This window comes from Garra rufa, chromosome 14 (assembly GCF_049309525.1).
Source record: "Garra rufa chromosome 14, GarRuf1.0, whole genome shotgun sequence".
Lineage (NCBI taxonomy): Eukaryota > Metazoa > Chordata > Actinopteri > Cypriniformes > Cyprinidae > Garra > Garra rufa.
The window spans coordinates 20,720,473-20,747,290 of NC_133374.1; the positions used below are offsets into that span (position 1 = coordinate 20,720,473).

General features: G+C 35.0%; 1 protein-coding gene and 1 long non-coding RNA gene across 2 annotated transcripts; one reads left to right on the forward strand and one right to left on the reverse strand.

Annotated features, from left to right (window-relative positions):
• Positions 1-701: 701 nt before the first annotated feature.
• On the reverse strand, positions 702-18,816 carry LOC141285118 (uncharacterized). The gene is made up of 3 exons (XR_012338550.1): positions 18,689-18,816; positions 11,264-11,396; positions 702-2,989 (listed from the first exon to the last, which is right to left on the reverse strand). It is a non-coding gene; the product is annotated as an uncharacterized lncRNA (long non-coding RNA).
• Positions 14,047-26,549, forward strand: bbc3 (BCL2 binding component 3). Its single transcript, XM_073818169.1, has 4 exons — positions 14,047-14,229; positions 16,298-16,556; positions 20,270-20,475; positions 24,479-26,549. Exons 2-4 carry the CDS (start codon positions 16,310-16,312, stop codon positions 24,578-24,580), a joined length of 555 nt encoding a protein of 184 aa, XP_073674270.1. The 5' UTR covers positions 14,047-14,229; positions 16,298-16,309; the 3' UTR covers positions 24,581-26,549.
• The last annotated feature ends 269 nt before the right edge of the window (positions 26,550-26,818 follow it).

Below are 26,818 nucleotides of genomic sequence, written 5' to 3' on the forward strand. Positions count from 1 at the left end.
GGGATGAGACCGGAAGCCACACCAATAACATTTACAAATGGCCGTGCCATTCTTACTGAAAAAAAGGTGGATACCTTGAACAGTTTTTGATTTAAATTAGATTGTATAATTTTTAAATTTAAGACACAAACCAAACAGTCTGACCTTACCTTTGTGATATTATGCTACATAAAACAAATGAACTAAACAAAAACAGCAAATGGGCTGAATGAGATGCATATTCACTGACAGCAGGTGGCGCTTATGGAACAACAGCAATACAGCATTTTGTTATAAACAAAGCAGGCAGTGATTTTAAATGCTGTTAATATGCGTTATACTAAAAGTAAAAGTAAAAGAAAACACCATCTAAACTTTTCTGAAGGCAGTTCCTGTCAGAGATGCAGTCACATAAACCCCTCCCTCCCAATTCAGAACTTAAGTTTCTTTCTATATTTTGCGCACAGTGAGTTTGCTCTGCCTGTTACAGAATTTTCTCTTTTTTGCATTTGTCTTCAGCGTCTCTGGCTTCTGTTAACGGTTGTTTACTGTTGGTTTATTTGCCCAGTTAAAGAATTAGTTGTGTTATTAATAGTTCTAAAAGTTTTCCAACCATAAGTCAGAAAGGTATGCAGTTAACAGGAATTTCCTTTTAATTAAGTATGCTGTGTGCGTTGCTTGGGCACTTGTACTGTATTTTTTTTATTCCTACAGTTTGCGTACTTCAAAGCAGTTTACCATTTACAGTTGTTGTTACATATTGGAGCAGCCAATGAAGGTTCTTTTTTTTCACATCCTATGCAACAAACCCACTCTTTCCTAAATACAGAAAACAATTTATTGCAGTTCAGGCATTTCTTATCAACCTAACACTGTTTGATGGCTTTTTTGCCCATAATAAGCATTTTCAAGGCTGTTATCTCCAACAACATGGTGGCAGTTATTGAAAAGTCCCTTAAAATCCCCATGAAATCAAAACTTCTTTCAAAACTAATCACATATCCAATCACATTGTGTTTTTGCTTTCAATTTATCCGATTATCCGCTTTTTCTTCCTGTCAGAGTGGGCACAGCCATTTGTAAATTTTGTGGGTCTGGCTGTCGGTCTCATTCCGCTATTTTTAGCTGTAAAAAACAGCTTGTTTCCATATTATTTTAATGTATTATCTTATTTATGAACACACAGGTTCATGGTGCAAACAATTTTACCATTTACTGCACGTCATTATTATTCTCGTTATTTCCCTATCCACCTTTTTCATTAGCTGTTATAGGGAAATAACGAGACGTTACAGTTAACGGTAAAACTATTTGCATTACAAACCAGTGTGCTCATAATTAAGATAACTAAAATAATATGGTAAAACACACCAATCTGCAATATCAAGCAGCAAAATGAGCCATCTGTACAACTAATAATAGCTAGGCGTAGATGAGACCGGAAGCCACAGCCATAAAATTTACAAATGGCCATAGGCTGACTTCCACATTGAAGAAAGAGGTGGAAATGTACTTCTTTTTTTTTTTCTCGCTTTTAGTATGAATATGTTTACCTTGTTATCTGTAAACTAGTGTGCTCCAAAACAATGACAAAATTCAAATTTAGAATTTTAGAATTAAGATATAAGCATTCAAAATGATTTTGATGACATTACCCTGCACTTCAACTTCTCATGTCCAATCAAATGCTCCCTAAAATCTGAACTGCCCTGCCCCCTACACTATAAATTGATGCTGAAGCTGCTGAAAATGGTCACTTGTTCACAGAGTAAGTATTTTCTGTATGATGAATGGCACGTAGTGCACTGTATAGGGGATAGGGAACAATTCAGACAGTGTAAATATGCTTTCAGTTGGGCTGAATGAAATGGCTTCACGCAGCTCAACGGCTCTGGCCCAAGTGGTGATATAAACAAAACACTATTGGCTACTTAAAAAAGGGGGCAGGGCTGCTTGATTTGTCCCGCCCTGTCTTTCTGTTTCAGTTAAAATTACATCAACACATAGAATAACGCTGTGTGTTTTAAAGCACTTCAGTGCACTGTTAAAAGTGGACCTTTATATCAAGCAGCCCGCCCCCTTTTTTTAAATAGCCAATAGTGTTTTGTTTATTTCACAGCTTGGACCAGAGCTGTTGACCTCCCTAAAGCTGCCTTTGACAGCGTATGGCAGCCAAAATATCATCCATATGGCTATAAAATACACAATTCTGTGTTGAATTCAAAAGGTCCGATACGTTTATGGTCTGTGCTGACTTGGAATGGAGCAGACACTGCGAAACCAGACTTCATTCACCCCAATGAAAAACATATTTACACTGTCTGAATCGTTCCCTATCTCCTATATAGTGCACTACGTGCCATTTACCGTACAGAAAATACTAATTCTGTGAACAAGTGACCAATTTCAGTAGCTTCAGCATTTATTTATAGTGTAGGGGGTGGGACCCTTCAGATTCTAGAGAGCATTTGATTGGACACAAAATTTGATGAGAAGCTGAAGTGCAGGGTGATATAATCAAAATCGTGTATCCATATTGGCCAAAGTGAAAGACTAAGTTTTGAATATGCATATATATTGTAAATGCAAATTTTGTCATTGTTTTGAAGCACTCTAGCTTGTAAATAAGCTTAAGGCTAACATATTCATACTAAAAGCCTAAAAAACTTAATCTTAGGTCTTAATTCTAATTATTTGTGATAGTTTAAGAGATTTGCATTCATTAGATATAAACTATATCTCTAAAACTAGAAATATCTCAGTTTCTGCAAACAACCTGATCGAACGGACGGCATCCAACAACAACATTCAGCGTAACCAAGTAAACACTGTCCAAAGACCAGTGGATCATTCGATAAGGGTGAGCAACCTGATCCAGTCGTAGCTACATCGCTCACAGCAGGTGATGTCAGAGGGATGGCATCAAGCTTGCTAGATGATGAAGTGGGTGATCCTCTGCCCGTTCCTCAGATAAACAATCTAGCGCGGGCCCGCTGTCTGCTGTCTTGACCTAGGAGTGAATCAAGTGGTGTCAGGTTTTGGGTTTTGTAAACACAAACTCAGCAATGACCTAATTGTTGTGACACTCCAACAATTAGCAACAAGAGAGCCCATGGGAGATGAAGAGAAGGTGCATGGCTTTCAGCGCGGCCTCACGAGGGACAGTGAGTCATATTGTCTGTTACATTAAGTGACGGAGGTTATATAAATTACATGAAACGCGGGCAGCTGTGTGCACTACGTAACCTTTAATACTGATAATGAAGCTTAATGGTTTTAAATACTTTTAACAGAGACCAATTACAATTTTAAATTTTTTTTAAACAGTAAAAACAGCAACATTGTGAAATTTGTATATATTTTAAAATGTATTTTATTAATTTCTATCACATGATCATTTAGAAACCCATAGTATCAGAAGTAAATTACATTTTTAAATATATTAAAACAGTTATTTTAAATTGTAATATTATTTCATAATATTACTCTTTTTACTGTATTTTTGATTAAATAATGCATTATTGGTGAGCATAAGAAACTTTCAAAAAATTGTGACCAGTATCATCATCCAGATTTTATCAACATCTAATATGTGTTATCTGACTTACCACAAAACAAATGAGCGTGAAATTGATATGCCAACAACCGCGCTGTACCAATTCCTGCCCAGTCAGCTGAAAGGAACCCTGCAATGGGAAACTCCACAGTGCATAAACATGATTTAAGTCCAACATTCCTTCACTTTGTGTTAAAAATACCCTACGTCAACAAGCCATTGTTTGGGGACTGTGGATGTCACATGGGGTCATGATAGCAACAGCTGGCCTGAACAGCCCTTGACAATCCACTCCCCAAACCCATTAATACTGCTCTCCCTCTGCTTCTGCTTGCAACCATGTGTGAAATGATCCTTGATGATGGAGATGAGGTAATGCCTCTAGCAGCTCTGACATCACTATAGCCTTTCCCATCCCATCCAGTGCAACTGACCATCACTTCGACAATGAGCTTTTTGTCTTGCGCTACCTTGCTTTGAGGAGAAACCGATGAATGTCACACCTGTGATTATGTGTATATTAGATGCTGAAATTGCCAATTTATGCACTAATGGATGATAATTAGAGTTATATTTAGCCAAAGAAGTCTAAAATCATTGTTTCATTAATACACACACACACACATATGTTTACAATTCTACAGAATTGGTTCACAGTGAGAGTTAGAAATGTCTTGAAAAAAAAAATTTCCACAAATTTTGTATGTATGCAAATTGTATAATATCCAAGGTATACATTTTTAGTGATTGTGCAGTTAATTCTTCTATTGTATTTTTTAGAAAGTTTTGGAATATTTGTCCTCTCCCCAAATTTGTCACTACCAAAACACAGTAATATATAATTTAATAAGAATGGTTACATTGACGTATTAAGATATTGCTTACATCTTCCTTGTAAATTTATTTTTTTCTATTTATCACAAAGTTTTCAAGATGTCTCTACTGAAACTTCTCTATATGTTCACTAAATTTTTCGGCCGTGGCTGTTTTGGGTAGTGACTATTTTATGGGATAATACAAAAAAAACAAAGATGTCATTACTGAAACTCCACTAAAAGTTTCGGTTGTGGCTATTTCTGACCATTTTATGGGATAATTCCCCAAAAAAACAAAGATGTCACTACCGAAACTTAACCAAATGTTGTGGTTGTGGCTGTTTCGGACTATTTTATGGCATAACGCCCCAAAAAAACAAAGATGTATAAATAACGAAACTCCACCAAATGTTTCGGCCGTGGCTGTCCTGGTAGTGACCATTTTATAACACACAAAAAAAAACAAAGATGGCGCTACCGAAACTCCACCAATTGTTTCAGTTGTGGCTGTTTCGGACCATTTTAATGGGACACAACCAAAACTCCACCAAATGTTTTGGTAGTGACTGTTTTAATGGGATGATACCCCAAAAAAAAACAAAGATGTCACAACCGAAACTCCACCAAATGTTTTGGTAGTGACCATTTTAATGGGATAATACCCAAAAAAAAAACAAAGATGTCACTACCGAAACTCCACCAAAAGTTTTGGTTCTGGCTATTTCTGACCATTTTATGGGATAATTCCCCAAAAAAACAAAAATGTCACTACCGAAACTTCATCAAATGTTGTGGTTGTGGCTGTTTCTGACAATTTTATGGGATAACGCCCCAAAAAAACAAAGATGTCATTACCGAAACTTCATCAAATGTTGTGGTTGTGGCTGTTTCTGACAATTTTATGGGATAACGCCCCAAAAAAACAAAGATGTCACTACCGAAACTTCATCAAATGTTGTGGTTGTGGCTGTTTCTGACAATTTTATGGGATAACGCCCCAAAAAAAACAAAGATGTCACTACCGAAACTTCATCAAATGTTGTGGTTGTGGCTGTTTCGGACTATTTTATGGGATAACGCCCCAAAAAAAACAAAGATGTCACTACCGAAACTTCATCAAATGTTGTGGTTGTGGCTGTTTCTGACAATTTTATGGGATAACGCCCCAAAAAAAACAAAGATGTCACTACCGAAACTTCATCAAATGTTGTGGTTGTGGCTGTTTCGGACTATTTTATGGGATAACACCCCCAAAAAAACAAAGATGTCACTACCGAAACTTCATCAAATGTTGTGGTTGTTGCTGTTTCGGACTATTTTATGGGATAACGCCCCAAAAAAAACAAAGATGTATAAATAACGAAACTCCACCAAATGTTTCGGCTGTGGCTGTTCTGGTAGTGACCATTTTATAACACACAAAAAAAAACAAAGATGGCGCTACCGAAACTCCACCAATTGTTTCAGTTGTGGCTGTTTCGGACCATTTTAATGGGACACAACCAAAACTCCACCAAATGTTTTGGTAGTGACTGTTTTAATGGGATGATACCCCCCAAAAAACAAAGATGTCACAAACGAAACTCCACCAAATGTTTTGGTAGTGACCGTTTTAATGGGATAATACCCAAAAAAAGCAAAGATGTCACAACCGAAACTCCACCAAATGTTTTGGTAGTGACCATTTTAATGGGATAATACCCAAAAAAAAACAAAGATGTCACTACCGAAACTCCACCAAAAGTTTTGGTTCTGGCTATTTCTTACCATTTTATGGGATAATTCCCCCAAAAAACAAAGATGTCACTAGCGAAACTTCATCAAATGTTGTGGTTGTGGCTGTTTAGAACTATTTTATGGGATAACACCCCAAAAAAACAAAGATGTCACTACCGAAACTCCACCAAAAGTTTCGGTTCTGGCTATTTCTTACCATTTTATGGGATAATTCCCCAAAAAAACAAAGATGTCACTGCCGAAACTTCATCAAATGTTGTGGTTGTGGCTGTTTCTGACTATTTTATGGGATAACGCCCCAAAAAAACAAAGATGTCACTATCGAAACTTCATCAAATGTTGTGGTTGTGGCTGTTTCGGACTATTTTATGGGATAACACCCCCAAAAAAACAAAGATGTCACTACCGAAACTCCACCAAAAGTTTCGGTTCTGGCTATTTCTTACCATTTTATGGGATAATTCCCCAAAAAAACAAAGATGTCACTACCGAAACTTCATCAAATGTTGTGGTTGTTGCTGTTTCGGACTATTTTATGGGATAACGCCCCAAAAAAATAAAGATGTCACTACCGAAACTTCATCAAATGTTGTGGTTGTGGCTGTTTCGGACTATTTTATGGGATAACACCCCCAAAAAAACAAAGATGTCACTACCGAAACTTCATCAAATGTTGTGGTTGTGGCTGTTTCGGACTATTTTATGGGATAACACCCCAAAAAAACAAAGATGTCACTACCGAAACTCCACCAAAAGTTTTGGTTCTGGCTATTTCTGACCATTTTATGGGATAATTCCCCAAAAAACAAAGATGTCACTAACGAAACTCCACCAGTTGTTTCGGCTGTGGCTGTTTCGGACCATTTTAATGGGACACAACCGAAATTCCACCAAATGTTTTGGTAGTGACCATTTTAATGGGATAATACCCAAAAAACAAAAAACAAAGATGTCACTACCGAAACTCCATCAAATGTTTCGGTCATGGCTGTTTTGGACCATTTTATGGGATAACACCCCAAAAAAAGGATGTCACTACCAAATGTTTTGGTCATGGCCGTTTCAGTAGTGACCATAAAATGGTCCACTACCAAAACAGTCATGACTGAAAGACTTGGTGGAGTTTTGGTAGTAACAACTTTGAGGTTTTTTTTTGGGTGTTATCCCATAAAATTTTCACTAACGAAACAGTCATGACCGAAAAATATTTTGTGGAGTTTTGGTAGTGACATCTTTGGTTTTTTGGTTGTTATCCCATAAAATGGTCACGACTAGAACATTTGGTGGAGGTAGTGACATTGTTATTTTGGGCTTTATCACATAAAATGGTCACTACCGAAACAGTCATGCCCAAAAGATTTGGTAAAGTTTTGGTAGTGACATCTTTGTTTTTTTTGGGTGTTATTCTGTAAAATTGTCACTACCGAAACATTTGGTGGCAGAAATTACCGAAACATGTTATGATGGACGATTTCACATTCAGAGATGAAGTTACTGAGGAGGAGTCCGATGACAGTCTGTTATATGAAAAGGTGCGCGAACAGTTTCCTCCGCTCTTTGTGCAATCTAAACATACAAGGGGTGATCAAAGGTTCAGAGACTATGCCCATTATAAAAACATGGAAAACAGACATTAATCTTTTTGTGCAATGATGCAGTATAGCACTCCTGACTTGACAGACAGCTCTCGTTAAACCCATGAAGTGAAAGTAAAACCCGTCTCACTTTAAACCCTTTTTTCTCAAAATTCCATTTTTAAAAATCATAGCTATCAGCCAACTTCAGACAGCCATAACTTTTATTACGTTCAAGCTATGGACAAAATAAAACTGTTCTGAAAGGGGCTTGATCCCAACGAAATTAACCCAGCTTTCATATCGTATTAAAACCTAAAAAAGGTCAAATTTCACCGTGTGATCCTAGATTGCATCACATATAAAATCCAAATTAAATATATTTTTAAAAAGTGTTTATTTAAATTTTATAAAAATGGTGTTCAATAGTGACATTATTTAAAGTTACACAGATTTTTCATACTTTTGAACACATTTACCTCAAAAAGATGGGGCATATCTACTCACTCCTTGTAACTATGGGAGAGAGGGACACATAAATATTTCCTGATTATAAATATAGGGGTGTAGTTAAAATCAGTCTCATTGATTAAAACATACACTGTTTCGGTAGTGACATGAAAATGCAGGACACATTGTTTTACCTAAAATTTCACAATTTACAAAGAAAATATAAAATATATATATATATTTTTAACTTATTAATTTAATTGTAAAAACAAAATCAAAAAGATAATTTTAAAAACAACAATGGAATAAAATGCAAAAAATACTTCAATATCATTTTCATAAGTTAAAATTTAGGGGTTAGGGTTCGGGATACCTCCTATGTACCCACTAAATGATGATTTTATATATATTAAGCTTAGTGATATTATTTTGGGTTTCAATAGATAATAGAAGGATCTTAGTAAACGTCTAAGATTTGAAATGCTTTTTAAATGTGTTTTTTTCGGTAGTTTGCGCCTCATTTAAAAAGATTAAATAATATTTTACAAAAAGATATGCAATATATTTTCATGAATGTATTAAAATGTATGTATTTTATATATTTTGATTTTTTTTTAAAAAAGAGCTTAATTAAATATGACATAATCTAATGGGTGATATGAATAATTCTAATAATCATGATCTTGTAGATTCCGCTGCATGGTTAATCTGAAGTATCCAGAAGCACAAATAACAACAGCTTAATGTGGTTACAAGTGAAACATTCTCACTGTGGTACACAAAACATGGTGTTCTCTGTTAGTTCCTTTCCTTTTTAACTATCCTTTATGTAAACACTCATAAATGTGACTGAAACTGGGTTTGAACAATTGAACATTCTCACTTCTCTTTCTCTTTTAAGAATATTTATGTAAAAACATAAATGACATTTTTGTCAAGTAATCAATCACAAATGACTAATCATGAAATGCCACAATCATGGAACTTGATGCACAAAATAACACTATGACTGCAATCGATGAGCGCATTTCAAGTGTAACCCCAGTCTTGCTGTTTGCCAGCCTTCTGGACCTGCAGATCGTTTTCTGGGATCTGTCACTCACCACTCGTCCATTACCTTGTAGGCTGGCAGCTGCGGCCCTGCGCCACCATCAGGGACTGTTTATCAGCCAATTAAGGTGACAACAATGAAAACTAATATGTGAAAAATATGTGATGGGAGGGACGAGCGTTGCCCGGGACAGGTTTATCAGATATCATGAAAACAGTGGAGAACGAAGGAAGAAGGAGGAGGGGGTAAAGTGAAGGATGATGTCATTGGGACACAGTATACTTGAGCCTCGCTCTCATGTCATCACACTCACACACACGTGGTTGTTGTGTTTTGGTAACGGTTGTAGCCGTTGCAGTCACACAGAAACAAAAGCCAATCTATATCTCTAGGTAGTGAACTTTGGTAGATGAATGTATTGTTTGCAGCTGACACTGGAGCAAAGGGAAAAGGTATTTACAATAAAGATACTGCCTTTTGTGTTCTTGTGCTAAAACGTCACCACAGATGAGATGGGAACAAACATGTTACTTGTTTGACCATTGAGCTTTGTATCAGTTGTTCATGTTTATGTCTGTGAGTACTGTATGTACTCAGCGGCCTGACCTCAGGGTAAAAAAAACAGAAGTAAAAATGCTATACCATGCATATTTCACCGTATTAGTAATGATAATAAGAACAATGGTTACAGTTTACGATAAGGTGTCATTTGTTAACATTAGCTAATGTATTAACTAATATGAATTAACAATATTCAATGCATTTTTTACACTACTTATTAACCGTTGTTTGTTCATAATAGTTCACAGTGCATTAACTAATGTTAACAAACACAACTTTTGATTTTAATAATGCATTAGTAAATGTTGAAATTAACATTAACTAAGATTAATAAATGCTGTAGAAGTATTGTTCATTCTTAGTTCATGTTAACTAATGAACCTTATTAAGTGTTACCATAAAAATAATATAAAAGTAGTAAACAATTTATAATATAGAAAATACATTTTATTTCAAATGTTTCATACATAAACACTCACACACCCATATATACTATTGCTAAAAATAACAATATTATATAACAACACTTTTATAATATAAATAATAATTGTAATTATTATTAATTATAATGTAAATGGAATATTATTATTATTGCAGAAGTATGTTTTTATATAAAATTTTTAAGACTTCTAATTTATATTTATTTTGGCCTATATTTGTTTTATTTTATCTTTATATTTATGCATATAGTATATATAAATATATACAATTGCAAATACTATAATATTATTATATTATAATACTGTAATTATAATATAAATGGAGAAATAGTAATTATATTACTATATTATTTTTCTATATTTATGATATATTTAATCCATATTTTATTAAAAAAGCTAATATTTTAAAAAATATATTAAAATATATATATATTTGTTATAATTTATATGCAAGTATGTGTGTGTTATTATCAAATATTATTATTATAATATTAATATATTATTATTGCAGTAGTCTGTAATTTTAATGAAAAATATGATGGAAAATAATGAGGATTTTTTTTTTAAGATTACTTAATTATATATATATATATATATATATATATATATATATATATATATATATATATGTGTGTATTTATATTTATATATACATTATATATATGGAAAATAATAAGGAAAAAATTAAAAAAAATTTAAGATTACTTAATTATATATATGTATTTATATTTATATATACATTATATATATATCATATAAAAATCGCTCATTTATACAATGTATTTTTGGCTATTGCTTCAAATATACCCGTGCTACTTAAGACTGGTTTTGTGGTCCAGGGTCACAAATATAAATTAAAACACATTTCTAAGACTTTTAAATTATTTTATATTTATTTATGTTAATATAAATATAATATTATAAATAGGCCTATATTCAAATTATTTTATCACTATGGAAGCTCACAATAAACAGCTCATAAACAGTATCAGCTTTTTATGGCAACACCCCTGTGTATGCATTTAACACTGTGACGAGACGACCCGACATCTGTGCCATCCCGAAGCAGTCTGCGTGGGGCTGTATGCCCAGACATGTACCTGCGTGGGGATTCCCCTCTTCGCTGTCGGAGCGCCTCATCTGCTGGGGGTAACAGGTCTCCATCTCTGCAGCTAAAGCCCTCCTCCATCATGCGCATGGCATCTGCATTTAAACAAAGGATGCAGTCGGAAGCTGCCGGACAAAGGTCAAAGGGGATCAAAATGGGGGAATTCCGTATTCAATTAGCATAATTAAACAGACATAAATAAACAGCCTGGCTCAAGTTTGTTATTAGCGCTGCACATCAATGATCAGCGACTGTTTGATATTAGCCTAAAGAGCATTTAACATCTCGTTAACATCAAAGACTATTAGTATTTCTTTTTAGTATTATATACATATTTTTTTACTTATTGCAGTCTTTGTTTTGTTTTATTACAGTTTAGCGAATGTCAATATGCTTTTTAAATTTGCATATTAGCCCTAGCACGACTTATATTAAGTCACAAAAATACTTTTTTATTTATTTTTTTTGATGGAAAACGTTTTTAGCTGGAAAATAAATGCAGTAGGCCTATTTATTGAACACCATTTCCGACACTGAATAAAAAATGTTTAAAAAAGGGAATTGCGACAGTAATTATTTTCTTAGAATTGTGAGATATAAACTTGCAGTTGCTAGGTATTAAAGTCAGAAGTGCGAGATAATCGCAAAATTGCGAGTTTATATCTCGGAATTGTGGCTTTTTTTCCTCAGAATTGCGAGTTTAGCCTTATATTTCACGATTCTGACTTTAAATTAGCGAGTTCAGTCAGTGCAAGATAGACTATTTAATCGCATATGACTTTTTTTCTCAGAATTGCATGACATAAACTCAGAATTGCGAGATATAAACTTTTTCCTCAGAACTGCAAGTTTATATCTTATAATTGTGACTTTTTTCAAAATTGCTTGTTTATATCTCACAATTGTGACTTTTTTCTTTAGAATTTATCTAGCAGTTGTAACTTTTTACACTTCAGAATTGCAAATTTAGCCCTATATCTCGAAACAAGTTATAAAGTAAGAATTGAGAGATATTAAGTCGCAATTGCGAGTTATGAAATCAGAATTACGAGATATAAACAAGCAATTCTGACTTTTTTTCTCAGAATTGTTTATATTTCACAATTGTGACATTTTTCCTCAAAATTGCAAGTTATATTTAGCAGTTGTGACTTTTTTTCAGAATTGCGAGTTTAGCTCTATATCTCTCAATTCTGACTTTAAATTGAAATTATAAAGTCAGAAATGCAAGATATTAAGTCGCAAATCTGACTTTTTTCTCAGAATTGCGAGTTATGAAATCAGAATTCCGAGATATAAACTCACAATTCTGATGTTTTTCCTCAGAATTACAACTTTATCACGCAATTGTTACTTTTTTTCTTAGAATTGCAAGTTTATATCTCACAATTTTGACTTTTTTCCTTAGAATTGCTTTTATCTCGCAAATGCAACTTTTTTTCTCAGAATTGCGAGTTTATATCTCGTAATTGTGACTTTAAATTTCGAATTAAGTCAGAATTGCAAAACATTAAGTTGCAAATCTGACTTTTTTCTCAGAATTGCGAGTTTATATCTTTCAATTGTAACTTTTTTTCTCAGAATTGTTTATGTCTCACATTTGACTTTTTTTCTCAGAATTGCGAGTTATCTTGCAATTGTGATTTTTTTCCCTCAGAACTGCAAGCTCATATCTCGCAGCTGCAAGTTTTTTTCTCAGAATTGCGAGTTTATATCTCTCAATTGTAACTTTTTTTTCTCAGAATTGTGTTTATGTCTCACATTTGACTTTTTTTTCTCGCAGTTGCGAGTTTATATCTCAGAATTGTAACTTTTTGTAAGCAGAATCACCCATATGTTGCACGAATAAAAGTCAAAATCTTCCACCTCTTCAAAACCTTGCATCATTCAGCAAGTGTTTACGTTTGTTGATGCCACTTTTCCGACGCTTCAGAATTTCCGCAACAGCCCTTGCTGCCAACTGAGACAAAATTGGACAACTCACAACTGCAAGTTCATATCTCACAATTCTGAGAAAAAAAGTCAGAATTACGAGAAACAAATTTGCATTTGCAAGAAAAAGGTCAGAATTGCATTTTATTAAATATCAAAATATTTTTTTATTTTGTTTTTGTTTCCCACTGTTGTAAAATGTAAAAAAAGACAAAAAATCTCTCTGCAACCAAAATATCAATTACGCATTTTTAATACTCTGTATGTTTGTTTGTTTGTTTGTTTGTTTTACAATTATAGTGGCAAGTCAGTCACGTTAAATGTGTACTGTCATAAATAAAAACACAATGGCATAAAAATGACATAGAATTGCTAGTACAGGTCAGATGTAATTACATTACATTACATTTGTAATGCATATATAATATATAAGTAATTAATGCCAAGTCACACAAATTATTTATTTATTTTACTATTTTTTATTTCTTACAATAGTACTGTATTCCAAACAGCGATCCCAATAAAGTACTATGTAAACTGTCAATCCGATAAGCATCTCATCTCTCTACAGTACAGCACACTCAGTACTACACTCAAGCCACTTGGATTGCGAATCAACAAACAACAGCGTAAAAGGCTGTTGGTTCCTGTGCTGTCTTGTGTGTGTGTGTGTGTGTGTGTGTGTGTGTGTGTGTGTGTGTGTGTGTGTGTGTGTGTGTGTGTGTGTGTCGGCTCTGTATGACGAGCATGTCAGGACTTGTTGTGAGACAGAAGGGGTGTGGCTTTGTGCGAGCACTTCGCGGGAGTGAAAGCAACTTGCTGTCATCATACGAACCCAACAGCTTCATCTTCACAAGCACACGACTTAACTCCCGATCTAACACATTGACACCGCTTTTCCTTCCTCCGGTTGTGGAATAACATGTACGGACATCTAATGAAGTGTTTTTAAAGCACGACACATATCCGGTGTCAGAGCATTACAACCCTGGAATAACATCCACTGACTTACAACACATTTTGAAGGTAAGCATAAGTGTGTTTTTATTCTTGTTGCACATGGATCTCTTTGTTGTTTGCAGGCATCGATATGTGGCACATTATTAATAAGTATTATTCAAAATGACAGAATCAGCATTATGTTGCACGAATAAAAGTCATTTTAACGGTTAGCTCTGATAGAAATATGTCTTTTAGTTAACATGTTACTACTTTTTAAGGTTTGTGTAAATGGATGTTTTTCTCCCTGCCGAAAATCCAGTTCATAATAGATGGTAGCTGTGTTTTTTGGAATACAGTTGGTTTCTGGCTGGTCTGGGCTGCTCATTTGTTCAGGTGCAAGCTGCTCGACCAGCTACCAGGTGGTCAGTCAAGCTGGTTTTGGAACCTGTTAGCAGGTCAACCAACAAACAAACCGCTGAGACCGTCTCAGACCAGCTAAAACCAGCTGTAGGCTACTGCAAAACGCAACTACCAGCTGATTTTTGTACAACACATAACGTAACGTTGTTGTATTTCATATGACAACCGGCTATTTAAAGATAATAAAAACTACGTTGTATGTCAAATAACTGTCAGTTTCCAAAATCTTCCGCCTCCTCAAATCTTTCACCTTGCATCACTGAGCAAGTCACCGGCTGTGCGTTTGTTGGTGCCACTTTTCCGACGCTTCAAAATTTCCACACCAGCCCTTGCTGCCAATTGAGACAAATCTATAAAGTCATAGTCAGTGTCGTAATTAGGAAAATGTAATATGTATTCCAGTGGAATGAAGCTTTTTAAATGCATTGCGTGGCGCGTAAGATCGAGTTAAAGCGCGGGAGAAGCGGCGTGTGACATCGCATGCACGGATTTGTTTACAAACACATCCGTGAACACGAGGCTGTAATTTCTGCCATCTTGTGGACGCGCAAAATATAGGTTGCTGGGTCAGATAAGAAAAATGCATTGGTGGGATGTTTTTATTTTTATTATTTTTTTGGTCTTTCTTAAGTGTATGTACATTATTATTATTATTCAATCCATTAGGTCTAAATGATTGTCAAATTATTTTTATTATTACTTTGGATTCATGTTTCTTTATATTATATAAGTTTATTATTATCATATCATTTGGGTTAATAATTTATTAATATCATTTGGGTCTGATATTTAAATGTCTTTTATTTTATTATTATTATTATTTATTATTATTATCATTAGTTGTTCCATTAAGTCTAAACGTTTGCAGATTTATTTTCATCATCTTTTGGGTTTGAAGTTTTGATTTTATTATTATTATTATTCCATTAGTTCTAAATTAAAGTAAGTTATTATTTACCCCATTACTTGGGGTTGATGTTTTATTTTATATTGTATAAGTTTATCATTATTATTATTATTATTATTATTAATTCCAATAAGTCTAAACGATTGCAAATTTATTTTCATTATTATTTGGGTCTGATATTTAAATGCATTTTTTTTCATTATTATTTTTTATTATTATTATTTGTTTTATTAAGTCTAAATGTTTGCAAATTTCTTTTCATCGTCTTTTGGGTTTGAGATTTTGATTTTATTATTATTATTATTATTATTATTATTATTGTTATTATTATTATTATTATTATTATTATTATTATTCCATTAGGTCTAAATGATTGTAAATATATTTTCATCATTACTTGGGGTTGATGTTTTATTTTATTTTATTTTATGTTTATTATTATTATTATTATTAATATTATTTATATAATTTTATATTATTATTTATTCCAAATCTAAATGATTGCAAATTTATTTTCATCATCATCTGTGTCTGATATTTGAATCTATTTAATTTTATATATACATTCTTAATATTGTTTTTTATTATTGTTATTTATTCCATTAAGTCTAAATGAGTGCAAATTTATTTTAATTTTTTTAATTTATAAATTTATTCTTTAAAATCATCTTTAAAATCATTTAGACTACTCTTCTCATTAAAATTTAATTTGCATGCAATAACATATGATGTCAATTGCATCCAGCTGCATTTTTAAACCAAACAGACGGTACGCAAACACGTCTGTTGTTTTCCATAACATTTTTCTGCTTTTCTCCTTTCAAGGCTGTATCTGGTATGGCCCGACCAGAGATGGAAAGAAGGGCGGGTGATCGCAACCCCGGAGCACCGAACAGCTGCCGGATGGAGGTGCTACGTCAGGACGCCTGGCCGAGCGGCAGCATCAACCAGCCCTGCCACCGGCACCGAACCATCGCTACACAAACCAGCACTGTCTTGCCACCACTAACCCACGTCCCCACACAAGATGCCTTCAGCTCGGACAGCGTCCAGCAGCAGGACAATCCACTCAGGGATAATACAGGTAAGATTTGTTTTAATGTGATGGGCATTAGTGGAAAATCATTAGCATAATATATTTAAATGAGATTCAGAAAATCACTGGCTTTGACTCCAAGGGTTAAAATGCACCAGGAAGTGCCCTCCCCTCCCTAGTCAGAGAGCTCTTGCAGAGACATGTTTAGACATGTTCTTTGCTGTTGGCTTCCTGTCAAATGCTGCGCGGCCCACAATGCCGGCCTGTCACAGAGAATCGCGTATCGCCTCAGTGTCGCCGTGTCTCTCGCTCCTTTTTTCCTCATGTTTTTAACCTCACTTTAGCTATCAGTTAACCTTATCTGACACTTCAGCTGACACTCCTCCTTGAAGGCTTTCCTCACTAGCTGATAGCCTGGCCCTGGTCCCTCCCTGTCCTCCAACTGTCCACCCTATCCTAGCCCACCCCTCATTCCTGTCCACCAATGGCTGGATTTCAGCTCAGGCTGCACCGGCTTGCAGTTACCCTGGCAACAAGCCAGAACCCAGCGCTCCCGCTCTCTCAAGTCACCTGCACCGAGGATCAGCAGATTCTTACGGCTGCGCCACTAATCCTCTACATGGAGGCATTTTCTCTGTGCATACTTGTGCGGAAAGCACAAAGAAAATATTCTCACTTATGGCTTGTCTTTTAAAACACTAATTTAAAAAAAAAACATGTTAGAATTTAATATCTCAAAACTGTACATACTGTACATTATAATGTTGCAATACCTAAAAATTGTAATTCTAAAAATTACATATAAAATGTTCTACAGTCATACTTAAAGGGGACATTGAATGCAAAATTCACTTTTACATGGTGCTTGCATATAAATGTGTCTTAGCAGTGTGGACACAACCACCCTACAATGATAAAAATACATTGACTTAGTTTTTTTAATTCCATAAAACCTAAATAGTCTCAGTTATCAAGCCGTTTTGACCCCTGACGTACTGTCCCATATTAGCATATTTCCACCCTCAGCCAGTTGTACAATCTCCGCAATTTTCTCAGTGCTCGAGCAGCTATGCTAAGCAATGCAGGTGTTTTGTATTTGAATGTAAAAGTGAACATAACAGTCTATATTTTGTCCCGGCATCAGAGCCGCTGAGGACGCAGTGGATTAGTTTTGTTTTTGATTGTAACGTGACACCAAATACACAAAAAACTGAAGAGGGGGCGGAGTCAGCAGTAGCTCATTATCATATAAAAAGGCATGCACTGAAAAAGTTCGCTGCTTCGCATCATGCCTAACAACGCCCCTTGGATGTTATAAATTCACTGTAAACCACGATATATTGCTTTATTTTACCTGACCATTGAGGAATTTTAACCAAAGTATGTGTACATTTCATGAAGACCCTAAAGAATCATACCAACTTATGCAAAATGAGCACCCAATGTCCCCTTTAAGTAGTCACATAAGGTTAGGACGCCCACAATTTATGTACTAAGTAGCTACAAGTAAAAAATGGCAGTGTGTTATCCCATGTTACAATAGCAGTACTCATTCAGAGATGATATATGTGACCCTGGACCACAAAACCAGCCTTAATTAACATGGCGAGTATATTTGTAGCAATAGCCATACATTGTATGGGTCAAAATTGTCAATTTTTCTTTTACGGCAAAAATCATTAGGATATTAAGTAATTTAGTAATATGCATTGCTAAAAATTAATTTGGACAACCTTAAAGGCGATTTTCTCAATATTTCGTTTTTTTCGCACTCTCACCTTCCAGACTTTAAAATAGTTGTATCTCAGTCAAATATTGTTCTATCCTAACCAATCATACATCAATGGAAAGCTTATTTATTTAGACTTTTTTATAAGAATTAAATTAAATTAAAATTGACCCTGGTTTTGTGGTTCAGGGACACATATATTGTCGCTTTCGTGCTGTCACATAAACAATAAGGACTTGACATCTGCACTCGATCAATAAAGGTAATGAGTGATCAAACAGTTAATCAGATGGTATTGGTGCTACCGTTACTGTAGATAATAGGTTGTGAATGTTATATAGAACTTATAGACCTGACCTAACAAAACAAACAGTGTGGCTCAACAAATGACATCACATGCATACTAAAGTACAATAGAGAATTTGGCTTGCCATTGTGTATGAAATCTCACCGCTATTGTAATCTCTGCTGAATCTGTATTTGGTTAGATTACCCACTCCTTTGCATGTCTGCCTGGTAAATGGTTGTTAAATAATAGTAGCCTTAACTGAACTCATGCGACAGTCCCATATATCACGGTTTTGTCATGTGAGTTCTGTTAACATTGCGCCAGTGGCGTTTTTACTCAAAGTAGTTACCCCAAATGAACCTTGGTACTAGTTTGACAGAATTACCAGATAGTATGACAACACATGACGACTCTGAATGGATCAATTGCACAACTAGTCCTTTAAGTACAAACAGTATGCTTAAACAGCCACGAGTGCAAGAGTTTTTATTACTTTATTTCTTTGAAAAGGTAGTTTAAAATTAACCGCTTTAATACTCATTTTTATTAAATGCACGGTAACACTTTACAATACGGTTCCATTAGTTGATGTTAGTTAATGTGTTAACTAACACGAACAAACAACGAACAATACATTTATTGCATTATTTATTAATATTTGTTAATGTTAGTTAATGAAAATACAGTCATTCATTGTTAGTTCACAAGCTAATGTTAACAAGCACAACTTTTGATTTTAATAATGCATTAGTAAATGTTTAAATTAACATTAACTAAGATTAATAAATGCTGTAGAAGTATTGTTCATTTTTAGTTCATGTTAACTAATGTTACCTAATGATCCTTATTGTAAAGTGTTACAAATGCGTTTTTGTCAACTAAGTCAAATTCATGTGGTGACGCCAACACACGGAAACATGCACAAAAAACACAAAAACATAAAACAGGAAGTGGTAACTTACAGAAAAGACCCCTTCAGACCCTCATGATCGTGTCAAGGTCAACAAGTCTCTCAGAATTTTTATATAAATTGATATTTTATTAAATAAAGGTTGTAAACTAGTTCAAATGTGTAAAATGTATGTATATACAGTTGAGGTCAAAAGTTTACATTCACCTTGCAGAATCTGCAAAATGCTAATGATTTTAGCTAAATAAAAGGGATCATACAAATGTTATTTTTAATTTAGTACTGACCTGAATAAGATATTTCACATAGCAGACATTTACATAGTCCACAAGATAAAATAATAACCCTTTCCAACAATGACTGTATGATTTTGAGATCCATCTTTTCACACTAAGGACGACTGAGGGACTCATATTCAACTATTACAGAAGGTTCAAACGCTCACTGATGCATTAAGAGCCAGGGGGTGAAAACTTTTTAAATTTGAAGATCAGGGTAAATTGAACTTATTTTATCTACTAGGAAACATGTAAGTATCTTCTGTAGCTTCTGAAGGGCAGTACTAAATGAAAAAAATATGATATTTAGGCAAAATAAGAAAAATTTACACATCCTCATTCTGTTCAAAAGTTTTCACCCCTGTCTCTTAATGCATTTTTTTTCCTTCTGAAGCATCAGTGAGCATTTGACCCTTTTGTATTACTTGTAGATGACTCCCTCAGTTGTCCTCAGTGTGAAAAGATGATTAATATGTGTACACTTATCTATTCAAAAATTTTAATAGGGAATTCTGTACAATAAATATTTATTTTACTCTTCCTGTTTTCATTTAGGTACAGAACAGGAACTCTTCAGCCCCAGAGAACGGCCGCTTCCCCTGCCTGATCTGCTAGCAGACAGCCAGAGCTCCTCCGAAGACTCGACGTCCAGCAGCTCCACCGCTGAGGACGATCCCAGGCTGGAGGAGCAGGCGGTAGAAAGGGTGGCCATACAGCTGAAGACCATCGGAGACGAGATGAACGCTGTTTTTCTTCAGAGGGTAAGGATCATGTTTGTCTAGTTGTGTCAGTTTAAATATGCCTCAGCTTGTGCCAAAGCGTCATTAAAGTAAATGGGCAGTGTCTGTTTGCTAATACGAGGGAGTGTGGCAGGGCGTGTACAAATCTAGCCTCCAGTGGGTCTTCTAGTAAATGGATCAATATGATATTCACGAGCCTGTAGTGAGTGTTGTGACTGGAGTCGAGTTTCCAGTTGTGGCTGAACTTAATAACCTTCCCTCCCTCCCTCTCTTGTGCTCTGGATCCCTGTTGTATCGCGTGAGGAGCTAGTTGGTGAAGCGAACAGGAGTAAACAGAGCCTAATCTCCCCTCCCCCCTCAACCAAACCCACCTCCCCCTTGTCTCCTCAGAAAAACACACATGACGTCATTGCTTTGCCTCGGCGTGCAGCTCTCCGCTTTTTTATTTACCTATTTTTAAGTGCGCTCGCCACTTTTTTATGTCGAGTCAATTGCTTTTACACATTCGCCCCAGTTTCCCGCTTATGCTTACACACCTGCAGCGACACACGCAATGTAATAAAACCCAGTATGTCTTATTTGAGGCAGCTGTCACGTGCAGAAAGTTTGCGACCTGTCGTGTGGCCTCTCTGAACTCTGTTACCAGTGTGTTTTTACTGGATGACGGCTTTGTTTACTGAATGACATGATAGGGACTTCCCTATCAGGGCAACAAAAGCTCAGTGTAAGTGTGCAGCACGCATGCTTATATACTGTATAGCATTCTCTCAACATGTGAGACTGGCGGACCACAGATCCTCCTCCCACCATCTTGAACTCAATCACTTCTCTCTGGTCCTTGTCCTCTTTGGTCCCCCCTGTAGTTTGAGGCCTTTGTCGAACAGACACTTTCTCTTGGATGGTCTTGTATTCCATTTTCTTCATATTTGTCTTTTAGACCTTTCAGGAAACCTCATTAAAATTTTGAAATCATGGACATGAATGAAATCTATCGTAAATAGAATTTGTTAATGAACCACCTATATTTTTATTTACTTGTAAATAGTATATTTATTTGTAATAAACATTTTTTTTTTTATGGTAAATATAATTTGTTACTAAACTAGTTTATTTAATATACTATTTTTATGCAATATTTTATACATTTTTATATGATATATTTTATGTTATAAATATATTAAAATTTTATATAGTATATTATTCATGGAAATCTTAAGAAGTCATTGAAGTTTGTATAATAATATATAATAATATAAAAAATTGTTTTGTTATATAATAAAATATTATATTTGAAAAATATATACATAACATTTGAGGGTTCTATAATAAATATTATACATAATATAATATACATATAATTTGTTACTAAAATAGTTTATTTAATAATATATTATTTTTATATTATATTTTATGTGTTTTATATAATATATTATATAATAAAATTTGATATTTATTATAAAATGTTATTTTATATTGTGACATTTTATACAGTATAATAATATATAATATTTTATATATATAAAAATAAAACGTGCAGTGTAAATGAGGCATAATAGGCCTGCCTTTATTTGTTATGTTGTTAAAATTATTTAAACAAAAATATTGACATGAAAACCCACACTGTTCTTAAAGTAGTCTTTGTGCTTCGCTACTGTTTACTTGTGAGATTACTTGGGAAAAAACTTAGTAGTAGTAATGTTTACTTAATTGACAAGTGATTTTAATTTTTTATTTAAATTTGATAATATTTCAATATTTGATCTTTTAAATAAACATTTTAAATAAATGAAGATGGAAGGCGTGGCAACCCTGACCTTTTCAAAATTGTTTTCATATTATACTTCTTGCACCTTTCTCTGCGTGTAGCTCATTCTTTCACTGTCACTCTCTTATTTTCCCTCTCTTTCACTCAATTCCCCCCCTCGGAAGAGTTATTTTTAGCGGATGACTCATAGCAGCTGTTGACGAGTAATGTGCTGCCTCTCTTGACTCCACTTTGCAGACATTGTCTGTCTGGGACTGTCTCACCTCACCCTGCGTCTGTGCACACACACATACACAACTATGCTAACATAAACCTTGACACACACTCCCACTCAATCACACTTTGTCACAGGTTTATATCTCCATGCGAGCATCGCCAATAGCCAAAAAAGTTTAACCAATTACCTCATAGCTGATCACAGACAAAAGAGGTGGAAAAAGCTCATTTAACAAAGTCATACTTTCGAAATTTGGTTTCCACATGGGGAAAGAAACTGAAACACAGACTTAAATCGACTTTATACACGTGTGGAAAATAAGTATGCTTAATAGTGTTCAGTGTGCACCTGTAGTGTACTTCAAATCTAGTTCTGTCATTATTTACTCACCCTCATATCGTTCCAAACCTTTAAGACATTCATTCATCTTCGTAACACAAATGAAGATATTTTTGATGAAATCTGAGAGCTTTCTGACCCTAAATAGACAGCAAAGAAACTGACACGTTTAAGGCCCAGAAAGGTAGTAAAGACATCGTTAAAATAGTCCATGTGATATCAGTGGTTCAACTTAAATTTTATGAAGCTACAAGAAACTGCACAAAAAAAAAAAAAAAATATCGACTTGACTCAACAATTTCTTCTCTTCCGTGTCAGTCTTTGACACACGTTCAACAGAGTACCATCAACAGAGCTGTCAATATTGTCAAAAAGTATTCCCTTAAACGATTTCCTTATTACCTTTCTGGGCCTTGAACGCGTCAGTTGCGTTGCTGTCTATTTAGGGTCAGAAAGCTCTCGGATTTCATCAAAAATATCTTCATTTGTTGTCCGAAAACATTACATTCAGTTCACAACTAAGTACAGTTGAACTCAAAAGTTTGCACACACCTTGCAGAACCTGCAAAATGTTAATTATTTGACCAAAATAAGAGGGATCATACAGAATGCATGTCATTTTTTTTTAATAGTACTGACCTGAATAAGATATTTCACTAAAAAGATGTTTACGTATAGTCCACAATAGAAAATAATAGTTAAATTTATAAAAATTACACACACTTGATTCTTAATACTTGTTACCTGAATGATCCATAGCAGTTTTTTTTTGTTTGTTTTTTGTTTAGTGATAGTTGTTCATGAGTCCCTTGTTTGTCCTGAACAGGTAAACTGCCCGCTGTTCTTCAGAAAAGTCCTTAAGATCCCACAAATTCTTTGGTTTTTCAGCATTTTTGTGTATTTGAACCCTTTCCAACAATGACTGTATGATTTTGAGATTTCACACTGAGGACAACTGAGGGACTCAGTTGTAATAATATGCAACTATTACAGAAGGTTCAAAAACTTACTGATGCTTCAGAAGGAAAAACAATGCATCAAAAAAAAACTTTTGAATAGAATGAGGATGTGCACAGAAGATACATGTTTCCCAGAAGACATAATTAAAAATGACCCTAATCTTCAAATTCAAAAGGTTTTCACCCCCCAGCGTCAGTAAACATTTGAATCTTCTGTAATAGTTGCATATAAGTCCCTCAGTTGTTCTCAGTGTAAAAAGATGGATCTCAAAATCATATAATCATTGCTGAATAAAATGCTGAATAACCAAAGAATCTATGGGATCTGAAGGACTTTTCTGAAGAACAGCAGGCAGTTTAACTGTTCAGGACAAACAAAGGACTCATGAACAACACAGCATTAAGAATCAAGTGTATGTAAACTTTTGAACAGGGTTGTTTTTATAAATTCAACTACTATTTTCTCTTGTGGACTATATGTGTATGTAAACTTTTGACTTAAACTGTATATTACTGTATTAAAGTTAAGTATATTACTTAAAAAAGTACCCAGAAGTTACATCTTTTTCACAATGGTAGGCAGATGCTAAGAAATCGAAGTAGGGCAGCTGTTTGGTTTTACAGTCCCTGGGCGCTTAGATGCTATGTACCAAAACAAGTTTATTGTACCTCTTATGTTCTCTTTCACTTTTTGCATTACATAAAACACACGATGAGCTCATCCTCCTCTCATTTTGGTTTCAGAATGCCGTCCCACGCTGGCAGAACTGGAGAGGCCTGTACCACGGGCTCGTGGCATTCGTCGCCGACACCATCAATGCCCTGTATCAGCACGGCCTCAGATAAACAGACGGGTTACGTCACAGGAAGAGTGCAGGCGCTCTCCTGCCGACCACTTAAAGACTCTGGGACTTTTCTGCAGGATCAGATGTTTGTTTCTTTATCTGTGTTTTTTTTGTTGGTTTGTTTTGTACATCTTTTTTTCTCATGTAGCATTAGTGACTGAAGCGTGTGTCCCCGTATAGACTTCAGTAGGAGTGCGTGGCTCTCAGCACATTTGCATTCTCTTCAACTGCAATGCTGGGAATTTACTTTAAGCCGGGTCGCTCTCAAGCCAACAGATTGATTACATCTGCATAGCGCCTCGGGCCCAGAAGTGCTTTACATGTTATAGGTTCTCCTCTCAGCTGCCTTACAGGAGCAATAACTGCGCTGCACTATCAGTCACCAGTGGCGCAGGTTGCGCACCCGCACACCATTAATGGAAAGCGGGTGATAATCGAGATAATGGAATGCTCATGTACAATACTGCCCTACAAAGCAAAAAGGCAGTAACTACGCCGAGTGCAGAACTGAGAAAAATGACTTTAAAGTTATCCTGTCCTGTCATCCAGCCTGTTATCCAATGTTAAAACTGTCCCATGAGGATGCCGCGAAATCACACACATTTGAGATAACATATTTTGTCACATAACAAAGGATGCCTTGAATGTCATGAAAATGATAATAAATCATTTTTGACCAAAAATGCAGTTACTGCCTTTTTGCTTTGTAGGGCAGAATACTAATGGAGCACCGTGCCTTGCTAACACCGTTTTCAGCCCTTTGTGTACTAAAGCCATTAGGGACAATCACTGGTGTGCGGGTTAAGCAACTCTGTTGCCCCCTACCTGAATCTACACTTCGGGACACGAATATGCCACTTAATTCAAAGATTGGTTACCTCCAATGGAGGTACAAGAGTGAGGCTGGAAGCCTTGTGGGAAAGCCAGACCACTAGTTAAAGAAATGGCTGGAGAGCAGTGTTAATATTTGTATGGATGTACATATTTTGGGATAGAAAAAACAGGGAGTTTTGTTTCTTATGTGGTTTGTATATTTTGATGAAATGACCTTAAAGTACTTAACATTAAGTTCCTTTTTTCAGTTGCAGTTTTTTGTTCTTCACATATTTTTTTGGGACCAACACTGGAAAGCAGTTGTTAAAAAATCCAGTCGAACTATTTTCAATTTATAAAGTGGAGTTCTGTAAAAAAAAAAAAAAAATCCCCTTTAAAATGTACTTTGCGCAAACGTACGTATTTGAGAAGCACAAGCTAATTTATTTTGTATGTTACTTTAATGATTTGTTATTGACAAAAAAAATGTTTCGCAATGATCAAGTGGATTAAATAAGCATGGAGATATTCATTAGTGTTATGTTTTCTGGACCAAATATCTCTGAAACTTACTTGTTGACATTCCCCTGAAGGTTGGCAGATAAATCCATTCATATTTTTTTTCTGCTGTAATTTATTTGTCTACATCAAGGACTAAACTGAGCCAAACTGAGCCATCATACTTGAACAGACGTGTTCTCTACGAATCAGCGTGTCACATCCAGGTCTGTCTGGCATTTTTACAGATACATAACACTGTTATGGGTTTCAAGCACTTCCCTCAGAAACCACATTTGAAAAACTGTGGCGAGTCAGTGGGAAAACTCTTTTAACCGCTCAAATTTCTGCCTGCGTTGGCTTTGTCGGTGCAGAGTTTTAATGGCATATTGTGGAGCAGAGATGTCTTTCCTGTGGCTGCCTGTCTTATGACTTCCTGTAAAACAGTTGTGTGGTCTCCTTCCTGTGGCCACCTTGTGACTTGTCATTGATAAGCGTGTTCTCCGATGCAGAAAGGCCTTATTTGTGCTGTCAGATTTACACTAAACTCATGTCACTCATTTTCTAGCTTTGTACTTTTGCCATTTGGAATTTTCTATGTAAAATTTCTATATGAATTTTGTATTGTTTTTTCCTTACCATTTTCAATAAATATGAGAATTACACAAGTGTTTTGATGTTTGTTTGTTTTTTACTGCATGGTCAAGCTTAAACTTGTTATTCAATAAAGAATTTGTTAAAGACACATAAAAAAAAAAGCCATAATGACAGGTCAAAATTCTTGTCAGTAAAGTTCATGTGATCCTGTCACTAATAAATATATTAGATCAGGGATCTTCAACACTGAAGTCAACATAGTTTCAACCAAAATTAATATTTTCGAAGCTTGGTTCCTGAACACAATAGAATAATTTCCCCCCTTAGAATT

Excerpts from the sequence above, each read along its gene's own strand:
- bbc3 (XM_073818169.1), top strand. The coding sequence starts at position 16,310 with ATGGCCCGACCAGAGATGGAAAGAAGGGCGGGTGATCGCAACCCCGGA. Across the intron at positions 16,557-20,269 it reads TCCACTCAGGGATAATACAG|GTACAGAACAGGAACTCTTC; the intron begins GTAAGATTTGTT and ends GTTTTCATTTAG. Across the intron at positions 20,476-24,478 it reads ACGCTGTTTTTCTTCAGAGG|AATGCCGTCCCACGCTGGCA; the intron begins GTAAGGATCATG and ends TTTTGGTTTCAG.